The sequence below is a fragment of the Leishmania braziliensis genome, chromosome 27, assembly GCF_000002845.2.
Source record: "Leishmania braziliensis MHOM/BR/75/M2904 complete genome, chromosome 27".
NCBI classification, from domain to species: Eukaryota; Euglenozoa; class Kinetoplastea; order Trypanosomatida; family Trypanosomatidae; genus Leishmania; species Leishmania braziliensis.
In genome coordinates, this window is record NC_009319.2 from 189,093 (window position 1) to 206,255 (window position 17,163).

Sequence of the window (17,163 nt, forward strand, 5' to 3'; positions counted from 1 at the left end):
AGAAGAGCACCCGACGTGCGAGCGAGGGTGTGTGCTGTCTGAACGATTGGCGCACAGACGCGTGTTTTGCCTTAGACGGAGGACGAAGAGGGAGTCCCTCCCCCCTCTCTACACGGCCTTCTCTCTTTTTTTTTCCCTTCCTTTTTTCTTATTTATTTTTGCGTGTCGCCTTCCCCGTCTCCGCGATCTCTTTCTTTGTTTCCCGCCTCCCCGCGCCACGGGACACACGCCCTCCCCCCTCCCCCCTCCCCCACATCGTACAGTCTTTTTCGCTTCATTTTTTTTTTTTGTTTTCCCCCTTCGCTTTGTCTTCTATTCGCCCACCCACCCTTTCGGAGTTATCTTCGGGAATCGATTGCCGCAAAGTCACCCACGATCTACGATGGGGGCTTCATCGATTGACGAAGTGCCGGACAGTGGCAACATGTTCGTTGACCATGAATTCAACAAGAACAACGCTGGCATCGCCACTAAATGGATTTCGATTACCCAACTCTATCCTAACGGCGTGAACCAGCCGCTGCTGCCCGAGGTTTTCTCGCGTGAGCAGTTTGGCCAAGGCAACCACTACGAGTGCTTCATGATCTCTGCCCTCGCAACGCTTGTGCGCTTCCCTGATGTGATCCGCAACTGCTTTGTGACCCAGAAAGTGCGCCAGGATGGCCGCTACACGTTCCAGTTCTTCCGCGGGCGGGAGTGGGTGAGGGTCGAGATCGACGACACAATTCCCATGGAGGACGGCGAGGTGCTCTACCTTCGGTCCCCGACGGAGCACTGGTGGCCGCTGCTGCTGGAGAAGGCGTACGCGAAGTTCTACACCGCCTACGACCATCTCGAGGGCTGCACACTGCAGGAGACCTTCCACGACCTGACTGGCAACCCGGTGCTGAACATCCCCATGGACGCCAAGCTGGCTAAGGCGGCGAACTGCAATGTACTTGAAGGGTGCTACTGGCTTGACTTGGCGCAGCGCATACACTCTGGGGAGTTTGTGGCATCAGTACTTACCAAAGATATCGAGCTCGAGACGATGGGTCTGCAGCGAGAACAACAGTACGGCCTCCTCGATATTTTCTCTCTTCAGGGGACATCTGCGCTCGATGACATCGTTATTCGCCTGCACAACCCCTTCGAAGATGACGAATTTGTCTACACTGGACCCCTCAACCAGAACGACTTGGCCTGGTCAGATAAGCACCGCGTTAAGTACGACGTCAACAACCCGCGCTCCATCTTTTTGCCGCTGAATGTTTTCCTTCGCATTGTCAACTCGATGCAGCTATGCTACATCAGCACCGTTGCCTCGGATGCGACGTATTTTGAGGACGAGTGGAAGGGTGAGTCGGCCGGCGGCAATCCCACCAGCGTGTCGTGGCGCAAAAATCCCCTTTACTGCTTCAGGAATCACGGCACAGAGGCGGTGACGCTTACAGTTGTGGTCAAACAGGATGATCAGCGGCACCGGAAAGGCCCGAAGGAGGAGACCACGTACAAGCAGTGCGGCATGATCCTTTCGCAATGCACCTATCACTACCCGATCCCCACCTTCTGGGTGACTGCCAACAACCACAAGCCAATCTTTAAGAGCCTCTTCCTCAACTCACGTGAGGTGGCAAATACCATCAAAATTCCGCCGCAATCACTCTGCTACCTCGTCCCCTCCTGTATGCACAAGGGCGACGAGGCCAAGTTCCTGCTGGCCGTCTACCGCATGGCTCATGAAGACTACAGCAACATCACCATCAATAAGCTCACGGGGACTGAAATGGACTGGGAGAGCCCTGCTACAGCGGAAGTGCAGCTGCAGATGCAAACCAAAGACCGGGTCGACTTCTACGTTGATGAAGCCACCGATGTACACATCCTTCTCCACCAAACAAAGCCCTACGTCAGCAAGTCGGGCGGCGACGCCATGACGGAGGATTACATGGGTATGTACCTCTACGACGACACGGACCGCAAGGTGGCGGGCGTGCACGCCGCGACGAACTTCCGTGAAACGAGCGTCATCCACCGCCTTCCTCGGAGTGGTCGGTATGCCATCTCGATCACGTGTCCTCGCGGAAAGGGCGACGTGCCGGCCAAAGTCACTATTGTGTCTTCCTTTGGCAGCCAGGTTCGCCGCGTCACGGCTCCAGAGGACGCCTCCATGCTGCCTGATGAAGCGGAGAGCGTCGAGGAGAATGAAGGCATACGCCCGCGAGTCACTCGCATCGACTACGAAGCGTTCCAGGAGCCGTCCGCTGATGTGCCGGAGCGTCCAGACAGTAACGTGCCGTTTGAAGATCGTGGATTTATGCAATGGAACGGCGATGTGACGATGGGGCCGTGGGTGCACATCGGCGACCTGTACCCTGAAGGCAAGACCGTGCCGCTGTTGCCGAACGAGCTGAGGCGGGACCAGTTCGGGCAGGGCGACCACTACGACTGCAGTACGCTGACGGCGTTCGCGGCACTGCTGGAACGCCACCCCGACGTGATCCGCAACTGCTTCGTCTCGAAGAACCCGCGCAAGGACGGCCGCTACACGTTCCAGTTCCACCGCTACGGGCAGTGGGTGAAGGTGGAGATCGACGACCGCATTCCGATGGTGAAGGACGACACGGTGTTTTGCCGCTCGCCGACCCACCACTGGTGGCCGCTGCTGCTGGAGAAGGCGTACGCGAAGTTCTACACGCTGTATGAGAACCTGGCGGGCTGCTCGCTCGCTGAGGTCTTCCACGACTTCTCCGGCCGTCCTGTCATCAACACGCCGCTGGACCTACCAACGACAATGCCAGCTGAGTTGGACATAACGTCTCCCATGTACTGGCTGAGGCTGCGTGACGAGCTACGCACCACAGCCGTGGGAGCCCAAACCGGCGATGCCACAGAGAATCTCGGTCTGGCACCTCATCAGTTTTACGGTGTCCTCGACATACTCGTCACTTCTGCATCACCACCTCGTTCCCTCAGCGAGGTGGTGGTGCAGCTGCATAACCCGTACGCGGCGTACACGTACACTGGCCCTATGTCTGATCCGGCGGATCCGCGGTGGGCATCGCGAGGAATGCACCACATCAGCACCATGCAGAACACCATCTGTGTGCCGGCCGACATCTTCCTGCACACATTCTTCATCATGTCGCAGGTGCATCTTCTTGGACTCATCGAGCCCTGCTGGAACTTTCACAGTGAATGGGGTGACGGTACGAACGGCGGCAACCCGTCACTACTCACGTGGCGCGAAAACCCGCTCTACACCGTTGTCAATACAAGCAACGAGGCGGTGGAGATAATGGCCATGATTCGGCAGCCAGACAAGCGGCGCCAGCTGCACTTGTTGCCAGAGCTGAGCTACGTGCGGTGCGACCTTCTCCTGGCACAGAGCATGGAGAACGATTCGATTCCGACGTACCTTGTCACGCATAACAACCACCAAGTCGTGCAGAAGGGCATCTTCCTTAATTACCGAGAGGTGGCAAGCAAGATACGCGTTCCACCTCAATCGCAGTGCTACCTCGTTCCAACGGCCATGTACCATGAGAAAAGCATCTTTCTGCTCTCGTACTGGTACCGCAGACCGGCGGACGAGCGCGCGGTGAGCATTTCTCGCCTTCGCCTCAACGTCGCCCGTGACTTGCCGGCGGTCAAGCACGTTACAATGGTGCCCGAGGGAAAAGATCGTGTCGACTTCCTCGTCGACGTGCCTACAGTCGCGCACATTCTCCTCTCGCAATGGAACCGGGATGCGCGCAGTAGTAGTGACGTGCGGACTGACAATTACGTCGGCATGTACCTCTACGACGATGCGAAGCAGCAGGTGGCACGGGTGTCGGCGGCGTCAAACTTGAAGGAGATCGGCCTGGTGGCCTACCTGCCCGCACAAGGCCGCTACGTGTTGTCCATCACGTGTCCAGCGGCGAGGGATGTAGAGGTGAAGTGTCGAGTCGAGATCGTTTGCGTTGAGGCGGCGCGGGTGCGCATCACAGACGCATACGAGAGTGCGCAGTGCTGTGAAGACCTAAAGGGGCAGCCGCTGGTCGAGCTCGTCGACAGTGATACGCTGGTGGATGGCGATCGCCACACTACGGAGCCTGTGGAAGTGGCCGTGGAAAAGCGGCAGGCCGTGAGCGCAGCACAGTTGCAGGAGAAGACGAGTCGTGCGTCGCCTGCGGATGCGGAAGCGAAAGAGAGGGCGCTGTCGTCCTCGTTTATGCGTCCGCAGTACCTGGGCATCCCGACCGGTGACCTGCCGCTCATGGAGAACCCCGCGTTTGCAAAAATGGCCCAGGAAAGAGAGCAGCTTAGAAGGCATCTTTTGCAGAACGCAGCCCGCGTGAACACGCTTGAGAATACAATGGATAATATGGCGGCGAGGATGGCGGACGACATGCACAAGCGGGAGCGCGCTTTCCTCGGATCCCAAGCGGAGGGGATACCGCTGGAGCTGCTTCCGCTGAACGAAGACGAGCAGTTCACTGGTCTCGAGCATACACTGCGATTGGCAATGAAGGATCCAGAGAAGAATCGGGACGACGTAGCGATATGGCAGGAAATGCTGAAGAAACGGGTGAGAGAGGTGGCGAACGAGAAGAAGGCTAGCGAGCGCGATCTCTTCCTCAACCCTATGCATTTGGGACTCCCAGTGGACGATTTGCCACTTGACATCGACCCGGAGTTCCACCTCCTTGAGGTAGCGCGACTGCGCGAGCGTCAGCAGGAACCGTGCGATGAGGCGAAGATTCGAAAGCTGAACGACGCCCTCAACGAGCGTGCCGAAGGGTTGGCAGTTGCGGAGCTCGCGGCGGATCGCCAGCATATGAAACCAGAGCACTTGCACGTCGCGATCGATGAGCTACCGCTGAGCGAGAATCGCAACTTTGTCCTCAAGGAGGCGCTGCGCCGGGAGAAAATGAAGAGCTCATGCGAGGGCGCCACCGCTGTCGCTGCGTTGGAGGATGAGCTGAACGATATGGCGAAGGATATGGCGGCAGAGCTGCTGGCCAAGCAGCGCCCCAGCTACCTCGCACCAGAACACAACGGACGGCGCATTGCGGATCTTCCGCTCAACACCAGCAACGACTTTCTTGCAAAGGAGCGTAGGCGGCGTGACTTATTGAAGCAACCAAATCCAGACATGAACAAGGTGATAGAGATTGAGGAAGAGCTGGGCCACATGGCGAGCAGTATGGCCATCGCGATGAACGCAGCAGAGCGTCCGCAGTACATGAAAGACAGCTACCATACCAAGAACCTGGGAGAGCTTCCTCTGAATGCCGACACCACCATCACCACACTGGAGGCTCAGCGCGCGCGACTGAAGTACGATCCTCTGCGAAACGCAGCAGCCATTCGCGCGACTGAGGAATTGATTAACAGCCGTGCCGCCGCGCTGGCAAAATCAATGATGCACGAGGAGCGCGTGAGACTCTACGGCAAGCCAAATGGAGTGCCCGTGAACTTGCTTGACCTCCATGAAGACTCACTCATTCGACATCTCGAGGAGGAGCGCATGAATCTCTTGAGCAACCCAGCCACCAACCCTCACGTCATCAACACCATCGAAGAGAAGTTGAAGGCTCGAGCGGCAGAGATAGCAGACAACTTTCGTGCGAACATGCGAGCCGAAATCACGGGCGAGCAGTGCCGCAGCCCATCTTTGATGTCCGTGGGCAGCGACGCACCGTGCCAGGACATGGAGGAAAAGTTGTACACCCTCCTCTCCGAGGACCCCATCTCCAACGAGGAACAGATCATGGATCTCAAGGAGGCCATTCGCAAGAGACATGGGGAGCTAAAGCGGCAGGCCGTGCACGCCTTGCGCTCCTTTCTCGAAGAAGCACCCTTCGGCATCTTGCTGGCAGAGGTGGGTCTCGACGAAGATCCCGAATACATGGAAAAAGAGGCGGATCTCCAGAAAAGCCTCGCTAACAATAGCTCAGCAACACAGATAAAAGCCATTCGAGACAGCATGCAACAACGCGTGTATGAGCTAGCAGCGGAGAAGCTCGTGCGGCGCTACCCATTCCTCAGCAAGCGTCCGGCTGGCATCCCTCTCGCGGAACTCCCGATCCTGAGCCGCGACCAGCCCTTCTTACAAGCCATTACCGATCTGGAAAAGACAGAGGCTGACGAACAAAAGACAGAGGCGCAGTTGCGCGCTCAACAAGAAGCCTTGAACCAACGCCTGCATGCCGTCGCCGAAGAACAGAAATGGAAGGAGCGTGAAATGTTCCTCGTTGCGACGACTGCCGCGGTCCCACTGCGTCTGCTTCCCCTCGATAATGACATCGACTTCGTCCACCTTGAGCAGAAGCGTCGAAGTAGTCTGCGATCCGGCAACGCACTCGACATACGTACAATCGAAAATACCCTCAACGAACGCGCGCACGTGCTTGCGAGCGAGAAGAAGTGGGCGGACCGCGGCAAGGTGCTGGACCCGAAGCCGGAGGGCGTGCCGCTGTCCCACGTCCCGCTGGACGAGGACGCGGAGTTCGTTGCGCTGGAGGACGAGTGGCGCGGCCTGGCGCAGGACCCGCGGCGCAACGAGAGGGCGCTCGCAGACCTGGAGAAGGCGATGAACGACCGTGCGCACGTGCTTGCGAGCGAGACGAAGTGGGCGGACCGCGGCAAGGTGCTGGACCCGAAGCCGGAGGGCGTGCCGCTGTCCCACGTCCCGCTGGACGAGGACGCGGAGTTCGTTGCGCTGGAGGACGAGTGGCGCGGCCTGGCGCAGGACCCGCGGCGCAACGAGAGGGCGCTCGCAGACCTGGAGAAGGCGATGAACGACCGTGCGCACGTGCTTGCGAGCGAGAAGAAGTGGGCGGACCGCGGCAAGGTGCTGGACCCGAAGCCGGAGGGCGTGCCGCTGTCCCACGTCCCGCTGGACGAGGACGCGGAGTTCGTTGCGCTGGAGGACGAGTGGCGCGGCCTGGCGCAGGACCCGCGGCGCAACGAGAGGGCGCTCGCAGACCTGGAGAAGGCGATGAACGACCGTGCGCACGTGCTTGCGAGCGAGACGAAGTGGGCGGACCGCGGCAAGGTGCTGGACCCGAAGCCGGAGGGCGTGCCGCTGTCCCACGTCCCGCTGGACGAGGACGCGGAGTTCGTTGCGCTGGAGGACGAGTGGCGCGGCCTGGCACAGGACCCGCGGCGCAACGAGAGGGCGCTCGCAGACCTGGAGAAGGCGATGAACGACCGTGCGCACGTGCTTGCGAGCGAGACGAAGTGGGCGGACCGCGGCAAGGTGCTGGACCCGAAGCCGGAGGGCGTGCCGCTGTCCCACGTCCCGCTGGACGAGGACGCGGAGTTCGTTGCGCTGGAGGACGAGTGGCGCGGCCTGGCACAGGACCCGCGGCGCAACGAGAGGGCGCTCGCAGACCTGGAGAAGGCGATGAACGACCGTGCGCACGTGCTTGCGAGCGAGACGAAGTGGGCGGACCGCGGCAAGGTGCTGGACCCGAAGCCGGAGGGCGTGCCGCTGTCCCACGTCCCGCTGGACGAGGACGCGGAGTTCGTTGCGCTGGAGGACGAGTGGCGCGGCCTGGCGCAGGACCCGCGGCGCAACGAGAGGGCGCTCGCAGACCTGGAGAAGGCGATGAACGACCGTGCGCACGTGCTTGCGAGCGAGAAGAAGTGGGCGGACCGCGGCAAGGTGCTGGACCCGAAGCCGGAGGGCGTGCCGCTGTCCCACGTCCCGCTGGACGAGGACGCGGAGTTCGTTGCGCTGGAGGACGAGTGGCGCGGCCTGGCGCAGGACCCGCGGCGCAACGAGAGGGCGCTCGCAGACCTGGAGAAGGCGATGAACGACCGTGCGCACGTGCTTGCGAGCGAGAAGAAGTGGGCGGACCGCGGCAAGGTGCTGGACCCGAAGCCGGAGGGCGTGCCGCTGTCCCACGTCCCGCTGGACGAGGACGCGGAGTTCGTTGCGCTGGAGGACGAGTGGCGCGGCCTGGCGCAGGACCCGCGGCGCAACGAGAGGGCGCTCGCAGACCTGGAGAAGGCGATGAACGACCGTGCGCACGTGCTTGCGAGCGAGACGAAGTGGGCGGACCGCGGCAAGGTGCTGGACCCGAAGCCGGAGGGCGTGCCGCTGTCCCACGTCCCGCTGGACGAGGACGCGGAGTTCGTTGCGCTGGAGGACGAGTGGCGCGGCCTGGCGCAGGACCCGCGGCGCAACGAGAGGGCGCTCGCAGACCTGGAGAAGGCGATGAACGACCGTGCGCACGTGCTTGCGAGCGAGACGAAGTGGGCGGATCGCGGCAAGGTGCTGGACCCGAAGCCGGAGGGCGTGCCGCTGTCCCACGTCCCGCTGGACGAGGACGCGGAGTTCGTTGCGCTGGAGGACGAGTGGCGCGGCCTGGCACAGGACCCGCGGCGCAACGAGAGGGCGCTCGCAGACCTGGAGAAGGCGATGAACGACCGTGCGCACGTGCTTGCGAGCGAGACGAAGTGGGCGGATCGCGGCAAGGTGCTGGACCCGAAGCCGGAGGGCGTGCCGCTGTCCCACGTCCCGCTGGACGAGGACGCGGAGTTCGTTGCGCTGGAGGACGAGTGGCGCGGCCTGGCACAGGACCCGCGGCGCAACGAGAGGGCGCTCGCAGACCTGGAGAAGGCGATGAACGACCGTGCGCACGTGCTTGCGAGCGAGACGAAGTGGGCGGACCGCGGCAAGGTGCTGGACCCGAAGCCGGAGGGCGTGCCGCTGTCCCACGTCCCGCTGGACGAGGACGCGGAGTTCGTTGCGCTGGAGGACGAGTGGCGCGGCCTGGCACAGGACCCGCGGCGCAACGAGAGGGCGCTCGCAGACCTGGAGAAGGCGATGAACGACCGTGCGCACGTGCTTGCGAGCGAGACGAAGTGGGCGGACCGCGGCAAGGTGCTGGACCCGAAGCCGGAGGGCGTGCCGCTGTCCCACGTCCCGCTGGACGAGGACGCGGAGTTCGTTGCGCTGGAGGACGAGTGGCGCGGCCTGGCGCAGGACCCGCGGCGCAACGAGAGGGCGCTCGCAGACCTGGAGAAGGCGATGAACGACCGTGCGCACGTGCTTGCGAGCGAGACGAAGTGGGCGGACCGCGGCAAGGTGCTGGACCCGAAGCCGGAGGGCGTGCCGCTGTCCCACGTCCCGCTGGACGAGGACGCGGAGTTCGTTGCGCTGGAGGACGAGTGGCGCGGCCTGGCACAGGACCCGCGGCGCAACGAGAGGGCGCTCGCAGACCTGGAGAAGGCGATGAACGACCGTGCGCACGTGCTTGCGAGCGAGACGAAGTGGGCGGACCGCGGCAAGGTGCTGGACCCGAAGCCGGAGGGCGTGCCGCTGTCCCACGTCCCGCTGGACGAGGACGCGGAGTTCGTTGCGCTGGAGGACGAGTGGCGCGGCCTGGCACAGGACCCGCGGCGCAACGAGAGGGCGCTCGCAGACCTGGAGAAGGCGATGAACGACCGTGCGCACGTGCTTGCGAGCGAGACGAAGTGGGCGGACCGCGGCAAGGTGCTGGACCCGAAGCCGGAGGGCGTGCCGCTGTCCCACGTCCCGCTGGACGAGGACGCGGAGTTCGTTGCGCTGGAGGACGAGTGGCGCGGCCTGGCGCAGGACCCGCGGCGCAACGAGAGGGCGCTCGCAGACCTGGAGAAGGCGATGAACGACCGTGCGCACGTGCTTGCGAGCGAGACGAAGTGGGCGGACCGCGGCAAGGTGCTGGACCCGAAGCCGGAGGGCGTGCCGCTGTCCCACGTCCCGCTGGACGAGGACGCGGAGTTCGTTGCGCTGGAGGACGAGTGGCGCGGCCTGGCACAGGACCCGCGGCGCAACGAGAGGGCGCTCGCAGACCTGGAGAAGGCGATGAACGACCGTGCGCACGTGCTTGCGAGCGAGACGAAGTGGGCGGATCGCGGCAAGGTGCTGGACCCGAAGCCGGAGGGCGTGCCGCTGTCCCACGTCCCGCTGGACGAGGACGCGGAGTTCGTTGCGCTGGAGGACGAGTGGCGCGGCCTGGCACAGGACCCGCGGCGCAACGAGAGGGCGCTCGCAGACCTGGAGAAGGCGATGAACGACCGTGCGCACGTGCTTGCGAGCGAGACGAAGTGGGCGGACCGCGGCAAGGTGCTGGACCCGAAGCCGGAGGGCGTGCCGCTGTCCCACGTCCCGCTGGACGAGGACGCGGAGTTCGTTGCGCTGGAGGACGAGTGGCGCGGCCTGGCGCAGGACCCGCGGCGCAACGAGAGGGCGCTCGCAGACCTGGAGAAGGCGATGAACGACCGTGCGCACGTGCTTGCGAGCGAGACGAAGTGGGCGGACCGCGGCAAGGTGCTGGACCCGAAGCCGGAGGGCGTGCCGCTGTCCCACGTCCCGCTGGACGAGGACGCGGAGTTCGTTGCGCTGGAGGACGAGTGGCGCGGCCTGGCGCAGGACCCGCGGCGCAACGAGAGGGCGCTCGCAGACCTGGAGAAGGCGATGAACGACCGTGCGCACGTGCTTGCGAGCGAGACGAAGTGGGCGGACCGCGGCAAGGTGCTGGACCCGAAGCCGGAGGGCGTGCCGCTGTCCCACGTCCCGCTGGACGAGGACGCGGAGTTCGTTGCGCTGGAGGACGAGTGGCGCGGCCTGGCGCAGGACCCGCGGCGCAACGAGAGGGCGCTCGCAGACCTGGAGAAGGCGATGAACGACCGTGCGCACGTGCTTGCGAGCGAGAAGAAGTGGGCGGACCGCGGCAAGGTGCTGGACCCGAAGCCGGAGGGCGTGCCGCTGTCCCACGTCCCGCTGGACGAGGACGCGGAGTTCGTTGCGCTGGAGGACGAGTGGCGCGGCCTGGCGCAGGACCCGCGGCGCAACGAGAGGGCGCTCGCAGACCTGGAGAAGGCGATGAACGACCGTGCGCACGTGCTTGCGAGCGAGACGAAGTGGGCGGACCGCGGCAAGGTGCTGGACCCGAAGCCGGAGGGCGTGCCGCTGTCCCACGTCCCGCTGGACGAGGACGCGGAGTTCGTTGCGCTGGAGGACGAGTGGCGCGGCCTGGCGCAGGACCCGCGGCGCAACGAGAGGGCGCTCGCAGACCTGGAGAAGGCGATGAACGACCGTGCGCACGTGCTTGCGAGCGAGACGAAGTGGGCGGACCGCGGCAAGGTGCTGGACCCGAAGCCGGAGGGCGTGCCGCTGTCCCACGTCCCGCTGGACGAGGACGCGGAGTTCGTTGCGCTGGAGGACGAGTGGCGCGGCCTGGCGCAGGACCCGCGGCGCAACGAGAGGGCGCTCGCAGACCTGGAGAAGGCGATGAACGACCGTGCGCACGTGCTTGCGAGCGAGACGAAGTGGGCGGACCGCGGCAAGGTGCTGGACCCGAAGCCGGAGGGCGTGCCGCTGTCCCACGTCCCGCTGGACGAGGACGCGGAGTTCGTTGCGCTGGAGGACGAGTGGCGCGGCCTGGCACAGGACCCGCGGCGCAACGAGAGGGCGCTCGCAGACCTGGAGAAGGCGATGAACGACCGTGCGCACGTGCTTGCGAGCGAGACGAAGTGGGCGGACCGCGGCAAGGTGCTGGACCCGAAGCCGGAGGGCGTGCCGCTGTCCCACGTCCCGCTGGACGAGGACGCGGAGTTCGTTGCGCTGGAGGACGAGTGGCGCGGCCTGGCACAGGACCCGCGGCGCAACGAGAGGGCGCTCGCAGACCTGGAGAAGGCGATGAACGACCGTGCGCACGTGCTTGCGAGCGAGACGAAGTGGGCGGACCGCGGCAAGGTGCTGGACCCGAAGCCGGAGGGCGTGCCGCTGTCCCACGTCCCGCTGGACGAGGACGCGGAGTTCGTTGCGCTGGAGGACGAGTGGCGCGGCCTGGCACAGGACCCGCGGCGCAACGAGAGGGCGCTCGCAGACCTGGAGAAGGCGATGAACGACCGTGCGCACGTGCTTGCGAGCGAGACGAAGTGGGCGGACCGCGGCAAGGTGCTGGACCCGAAGCCGGAGGGCGTGCCGCTGTCCCACGTCCCGCTGGACGAGGACGCGGAGTTCGTTGCGCTGGAGGACGAGTGGCGCGGCCTGGCACAGGACCCGCGGCGCAACGAGAGGGCGCTCGCAGACCTGGAGAAGGCGATGAACGACCGTGCGCACGTGCTTGCGAGCGAGACGAAGTGGGCGGATCGCGGCAAGGTGCTGGACCCGAAGCCGGAGGGCGTGCCGCTGTCCCACGTCCCGCTGGACGAGGACGCGGAGTTCGTTGCGCTGGAGGACGAGTGGCGCGGCCTGGCGCAGGACCCGCGGCGCAACGCGAAAGAGATGGCTGCTATTGAAGAGGAGATGATGAATCGTGTTTATTTTTTGGCACGTGGTCTTGCCTATTGTCAGGATTGTCTTGAGAAGAAGGACGAGTGCTCGTGTGGAAGTGGTGGGATGGGGATCCGGAAAGATGTAGGCAGTTGTGAAGAAGTTGACGGTGTTGGTGCATTGAATGTTATGATGGGAAGGCGCACAACTGAAAGGGGCTTCGACGGGCTGTTGGGATCGGTGGTTGATGGTGTCCCCACTGTGCTCTTGAAGTTGAGCGATGATGATGTTTTTTGTAAGCAAAACGACGAGTATCTCGACGTGTTAAAGGCCGATTCAGAGCTGAAGAGAATTCGGCAACTTGAGGGAGAGATGCTCGATCGTGCGCACGTACTTGCTCGGCGGTTTAAGGACGAAATTCGATCTGCTGTTGTAGGGGAGAAGATGGCTTTGCTGGCTGAGGGTGGCGCGGAGCTCGACCGGGATGAGACATTTGTGGCGTTGGAGCGAGAGCTTTTCAATTTAGAGGCGTCCGACGATCGTGGTGGCGGTTGTCGACGGGCGGCCTTGGTGGACTCGTTGCGGCAACGTGCGAGTGAGTTGGCGGAAATCCCGCTGCACGGCGTATGTCGTGGAATCTCTGCGGAGACGGTGAGTGAGGTCTCGCAGAAAGAGCTGTTTGATAATCAACCTGGTGGTCGTCGACAAAACACTACTCCAAAGAAGAATGGCAGATACGTCAGTACCGTCATGGGCCGCAGTACCTGGAACGTCGCTGATGAGATAGAGGCAGGCGAATCATATTTGTTTTTAGGCAAGGAAGTGTACGGTATTCCTTTAGACAAGATTCCATACCGTGACGACGAGGTGTTCAGGGGGTTGTCTGAAGAGAGGAGGCGTGTGATGAACCACCCGGAGGACTACTCGGCTGGGTATCAGGAGGAGGTCGAGGATGCGTTGCGCCGTCGGGTGGAGGAGCTTGCAGATGAATACAAAAGGGACCACATTAAGCACACGACCGCAAGCGATGGCCAACCAAAGAAGCCCAGAAAACCAAATGGCGCGCCGGGGGAGTCCTGCAGTCCTCCGCGTCGTCCGCAAGGAAAGAAGAAGCTGAGGGAGGTGGAGGAGCGAACTGAGGAGCACCGACGGGAAACGGTGGAATTGGCGTCCGCATTTACAGACCCACCCTTCCACGACGCAAACAGCCAGGCAGAGGACGCGTGGCCGCGCATTGCTGATGTGTACCCTGAAGGTCTCATGCAGCCGCTCTTGCCCAACTATCCCAAAACGTCAGACATGGCTTCCCCCGCAGGAGACTTAACGTATCTCGCACCGTTCCTGGCAGCGTTGAGCCGGCAACCACCGCTACTGCACCGCCTCTTCCAGGTCAAGGCGCACCCTGTCCGCGCACCGTACACCTTTGTTTTCTTTGACCCCAACGGCACTCCTGTCACGGTGGGGATCGATGACAGAATACCGTGCGACGCGAACGGGGTGCCACGGTTCACTGTTTCGCCCAATGGTGCATGGTGGCCGCTGCTGGTGGAGAAGGCCTACGCCAAGTATGTAGGCGGTTACGATCGGTTTGACGAGTGCACGTCACACGAGACGCTGCGAGACTTAACCGGCCGACCAGTGACACATCTTCCTCTAGACGCTAAGCTGTCGGCGGAGGTATCGGGGTGCAACTACCGAGATGTGACCTTCTGGCGGCGCATTCATGAGCAGCTCGAGCGGGGTGACGTGTTCATGGCGGTGTCGAGTGACATGACGCCGGATGGGATTCACCGCCACTGTCACTACGCCGTTTTTGACGTGATCGAGACCGTGCCGGGGTCGAACGACCCATCCGATGTGGTAGTGAAGATCCACAACTGCTACCGCGATGCACCCGAGTACCACGGGCCACTGGCGAAGGGCGATTCTGATTGGACACCCAAGTTGCGGTCTGTATGCAAGGCAGACCCGGAGAGCGAGCCAGAGTTTCTGTACGTGCCACAGCCGGTGTTCCTGCGCAACTTCTCCAGCATGCAGCGTTGCCACGTCAATTGCGGGGATCGCCTCACAGTCTCTGGAGAGTGGACGGGTGCATGCAGCGGTGGCAATCCAACGTACACTACTTTTCGGCGAAATCCGATGTACCTCGTGCAGAACAACTCCAACCGAAATGTGACGGTGCTGGCCGAGCTGCGTCACAGCGCACCAGTCTACTACGACGCTCATAACCTTGGGGTGTACCACTTGACGGCGTTGGCGCTCTTGCGGCCTGACAGCAACGCGCAGCTTGTGGCGCCCCTCCTGGCGTACAACACACACAAATTTCTGCAGAAAGGCCTCCTCACCGATGCTCGTGAGGTTTGCGTGGAGATGGAGCTGCCGGCGAACAGTACGTGCTACTTAATTCCGTACACCAAGAAGAAGGCCTGCTTTGGAAAGTATCAGCTTTCCGTCTACCCGCAAGACAACCCAGTCAACCTCACCACACTTCGTCCGATCGACGAAACGCACAGTTGCTTAACAAAGGATGTGCTGGTGCAGCCTGGCACCGGGACAAGTGTGCGTGTCGACCTCGTGGTGAGTAGTCCATGCGATGTTCACGCCTTACTGCATCAGAATAAGGTGACTGATCCGAAATCGATAAAGCGCGGCGATCACTTAGCCGAGGATGAGATATTCATGGCTGTCTACGAAAACAACACCGCTCTCGTCTGTTCTACCGGAGATGCGTCAAACGCGCGCGAGCACGCTATCGCGTTCCAGGCGACAAAGCCTGGGCGATACACTTTCCTGGTTGGTTGCCCTTCCAGGCCTGTCTCTGGAGATGCACCATGCACGTTGATCATCTACACTCCAACATATGCACAAGCACGCTTCGCTTCATTGAATGAGCCTATACGTCCCAATGTCCCGCCGCGCGTGCAGTCCTCCAAAGCCACCACGTCCTCTGCAAGTGCTCGCCTGGGTGCGTGGCAGCCTCAGGTGCCGCAGCGCTCTGCGTCTACCTCTAGCATTGCAGCGCAAACGCCGCGCGGCAACCCGCGCAATCGCAGGTACTTGTAATGTCCAGTTTAGCGCACAGGAGAATAGTAGATGGGATGGGAGAGGGGGCAGTATTGAGTGGAGGAAAAATAAGCGCGCGCGCACACACACATCCGCTGCCTCTCCAGATCCGCTTTGTGGGTTTCTTCGCTGTCTTGTGTTGCGGCACTGCCTTTTTTCCCCCTCTCCTTTCGCTCAGCGTGGTACGGGGAGGTCCTCCACGCTGCAGCCCTGAGCGGAGTACTGCAAATTTGTATTGCGCCTGTTAGCTGAGATGGGACGAAGGTGTATCGACGCCGCTATCTGCGCGAGTATTTGTTTGTATGGGTTATGACAGGGTGTAGCGTAACACGAGTGGATCTTCGCCGGCCCAAGTAGGCTAAGACCCGCGGAGAGAAGGATGAAGCGTGACGTTCCCTGCCACCACTGTTTTCTCTCCTTTAATGATACAGCGCTCTCTCTCTTTCTTGACGGTCCCCTTCCGCGCTGCTCCTCCCTTTCTGTGCCGCCAAATCGCATGAGCAACTGGGTCATTGCAGGACACCAGCATCTTCTGTGTGTGTGTGTGTCTGTGCATGCTAGGTGGTGTTGCTTCACACCATCCACCCCAAAGAACACCACGGAAAGTTTGTTTCTTTGCGCGTCCATACATCGACCCCAGAAGGGTCTATGTGCGATGTCTACGTGTTGTGCCAGGTTTGCTTTCCCCAGCTCTTTTATCCCCTATCGGTCCCTCTCGCTGTTCCCCTCTTCGTACCCCCAAAGTTCGTTATTTCCTGGCCGGTGTTTTGCGGCTGTCGTTTCATGGATTCACGTTTGTTTCCTTCATCATTCCTCACCGCTTTCTTTCACTTTTTTCTCTGTCTCTGTCTCTCTCTCTCATACTCTCCCTCAACCTCAGAGGCCTATGAGCGTATGGTGCGTACGCCGTCGTCGTCAGGTGCCACAGTAAAACGTGCGTGGCTTGGTGTCGCCTAATGTGCGTTTCTTTCTTTGTTGTTGTTTTGTCACTTTTGTTTGCTTCTGCGTCATGGGCGATATTCTTCGAGGATACTTCTCGCAAGGTGTCTGAGATGCTTTAGCCGATGAACGGACCCCTCTCCCTTTCCTTTCCCGTCTTTCTCATTCGCTTTTTCGTTCGCATTCGGTTGGATAGTGTGTCTTGGAGGATGAGTGCTGGTCTCTCTCTCTCTCTCGCTGCCACCTATTCACACGCATCAAGATGTATGCGTCTGTGTGTCAGATTGTAGGCCTCTTTGGTGTTCGAATGCTCGCCATTTTCCGTCTACGCCTCCTTTGCCATGTTACATTCCCCTTCTTCCCCTTAGTCTGTACCTCCTCAAGCCACTTCCTCCGCCCCTGTCTCCGTAGCTTGGTATCGCGTGCGTACTCCTCGCCCCCTCATCGTCTATTTTTTCACACACACTCTCTCTCTTTCTGCAGTGCGGTTGGCTTCCTTACCGGCGTTGGTGATGACTCCTGCCAGGAACGTGCATGCGTTTCGGTATCGAGTTCTGAGGGGAACTCGGACTCCCGGTGCGTGCGCGCGCGTATGCTGCGCGTGCCAGTTGAACATGCGAGGTGCTCGCCATGAGCTCTCAAGGGACAATGAGAAAGAGACACAAAAGAACGAGTGAAGCCAAGAGCCTGACGGAGGCCATCATCTGTGCCAGACGACAGCTCAAGCCCTACGGAATGGGGAGATTGTTACGAAGCGCTCACGCCGAATGAGCGAGTTCTGTGACGTGTTCTTGAGGGAGAACACGTCACTAAGCATAGCTAACCCATTTCTTGTAGTGTGCCTTTGCTCATTCGTCGCTGTCCGGCTTTCTGAGTTCTTGAGTCGCCGATGCGCAAGCCTCTATGCGTGCGTCTTCTGGCAG

At 61.5% G+C, this 17,163-nt stretch overlaps 1 protein-coding gene across 1 annotated transcript; it reads left to right on the forward strand.

Annotated features, from left to right (window-relative positions):
- Positions 1-382: 382 nt before the first annotated feature.
- Positions 383-15,301, forward strand: LBRM_27_0600 (putative calpain-like cysteine peptidase; the record flags this gene model as incomplete). The annotated part of the gene is made up of 1 exon (XM_001565769.2): positions 383-15,301. The coding sequence occupies one exon, from the start codon at positions 383-385 to the stop codon at positions 15,299-15,301; it is 14,919 nt and encodes a 4,972-aa protein (XP_001565819.2).
- Between the last annotated feature and the right edge of the window lie 1,862 nt (positions 15,302-17,163).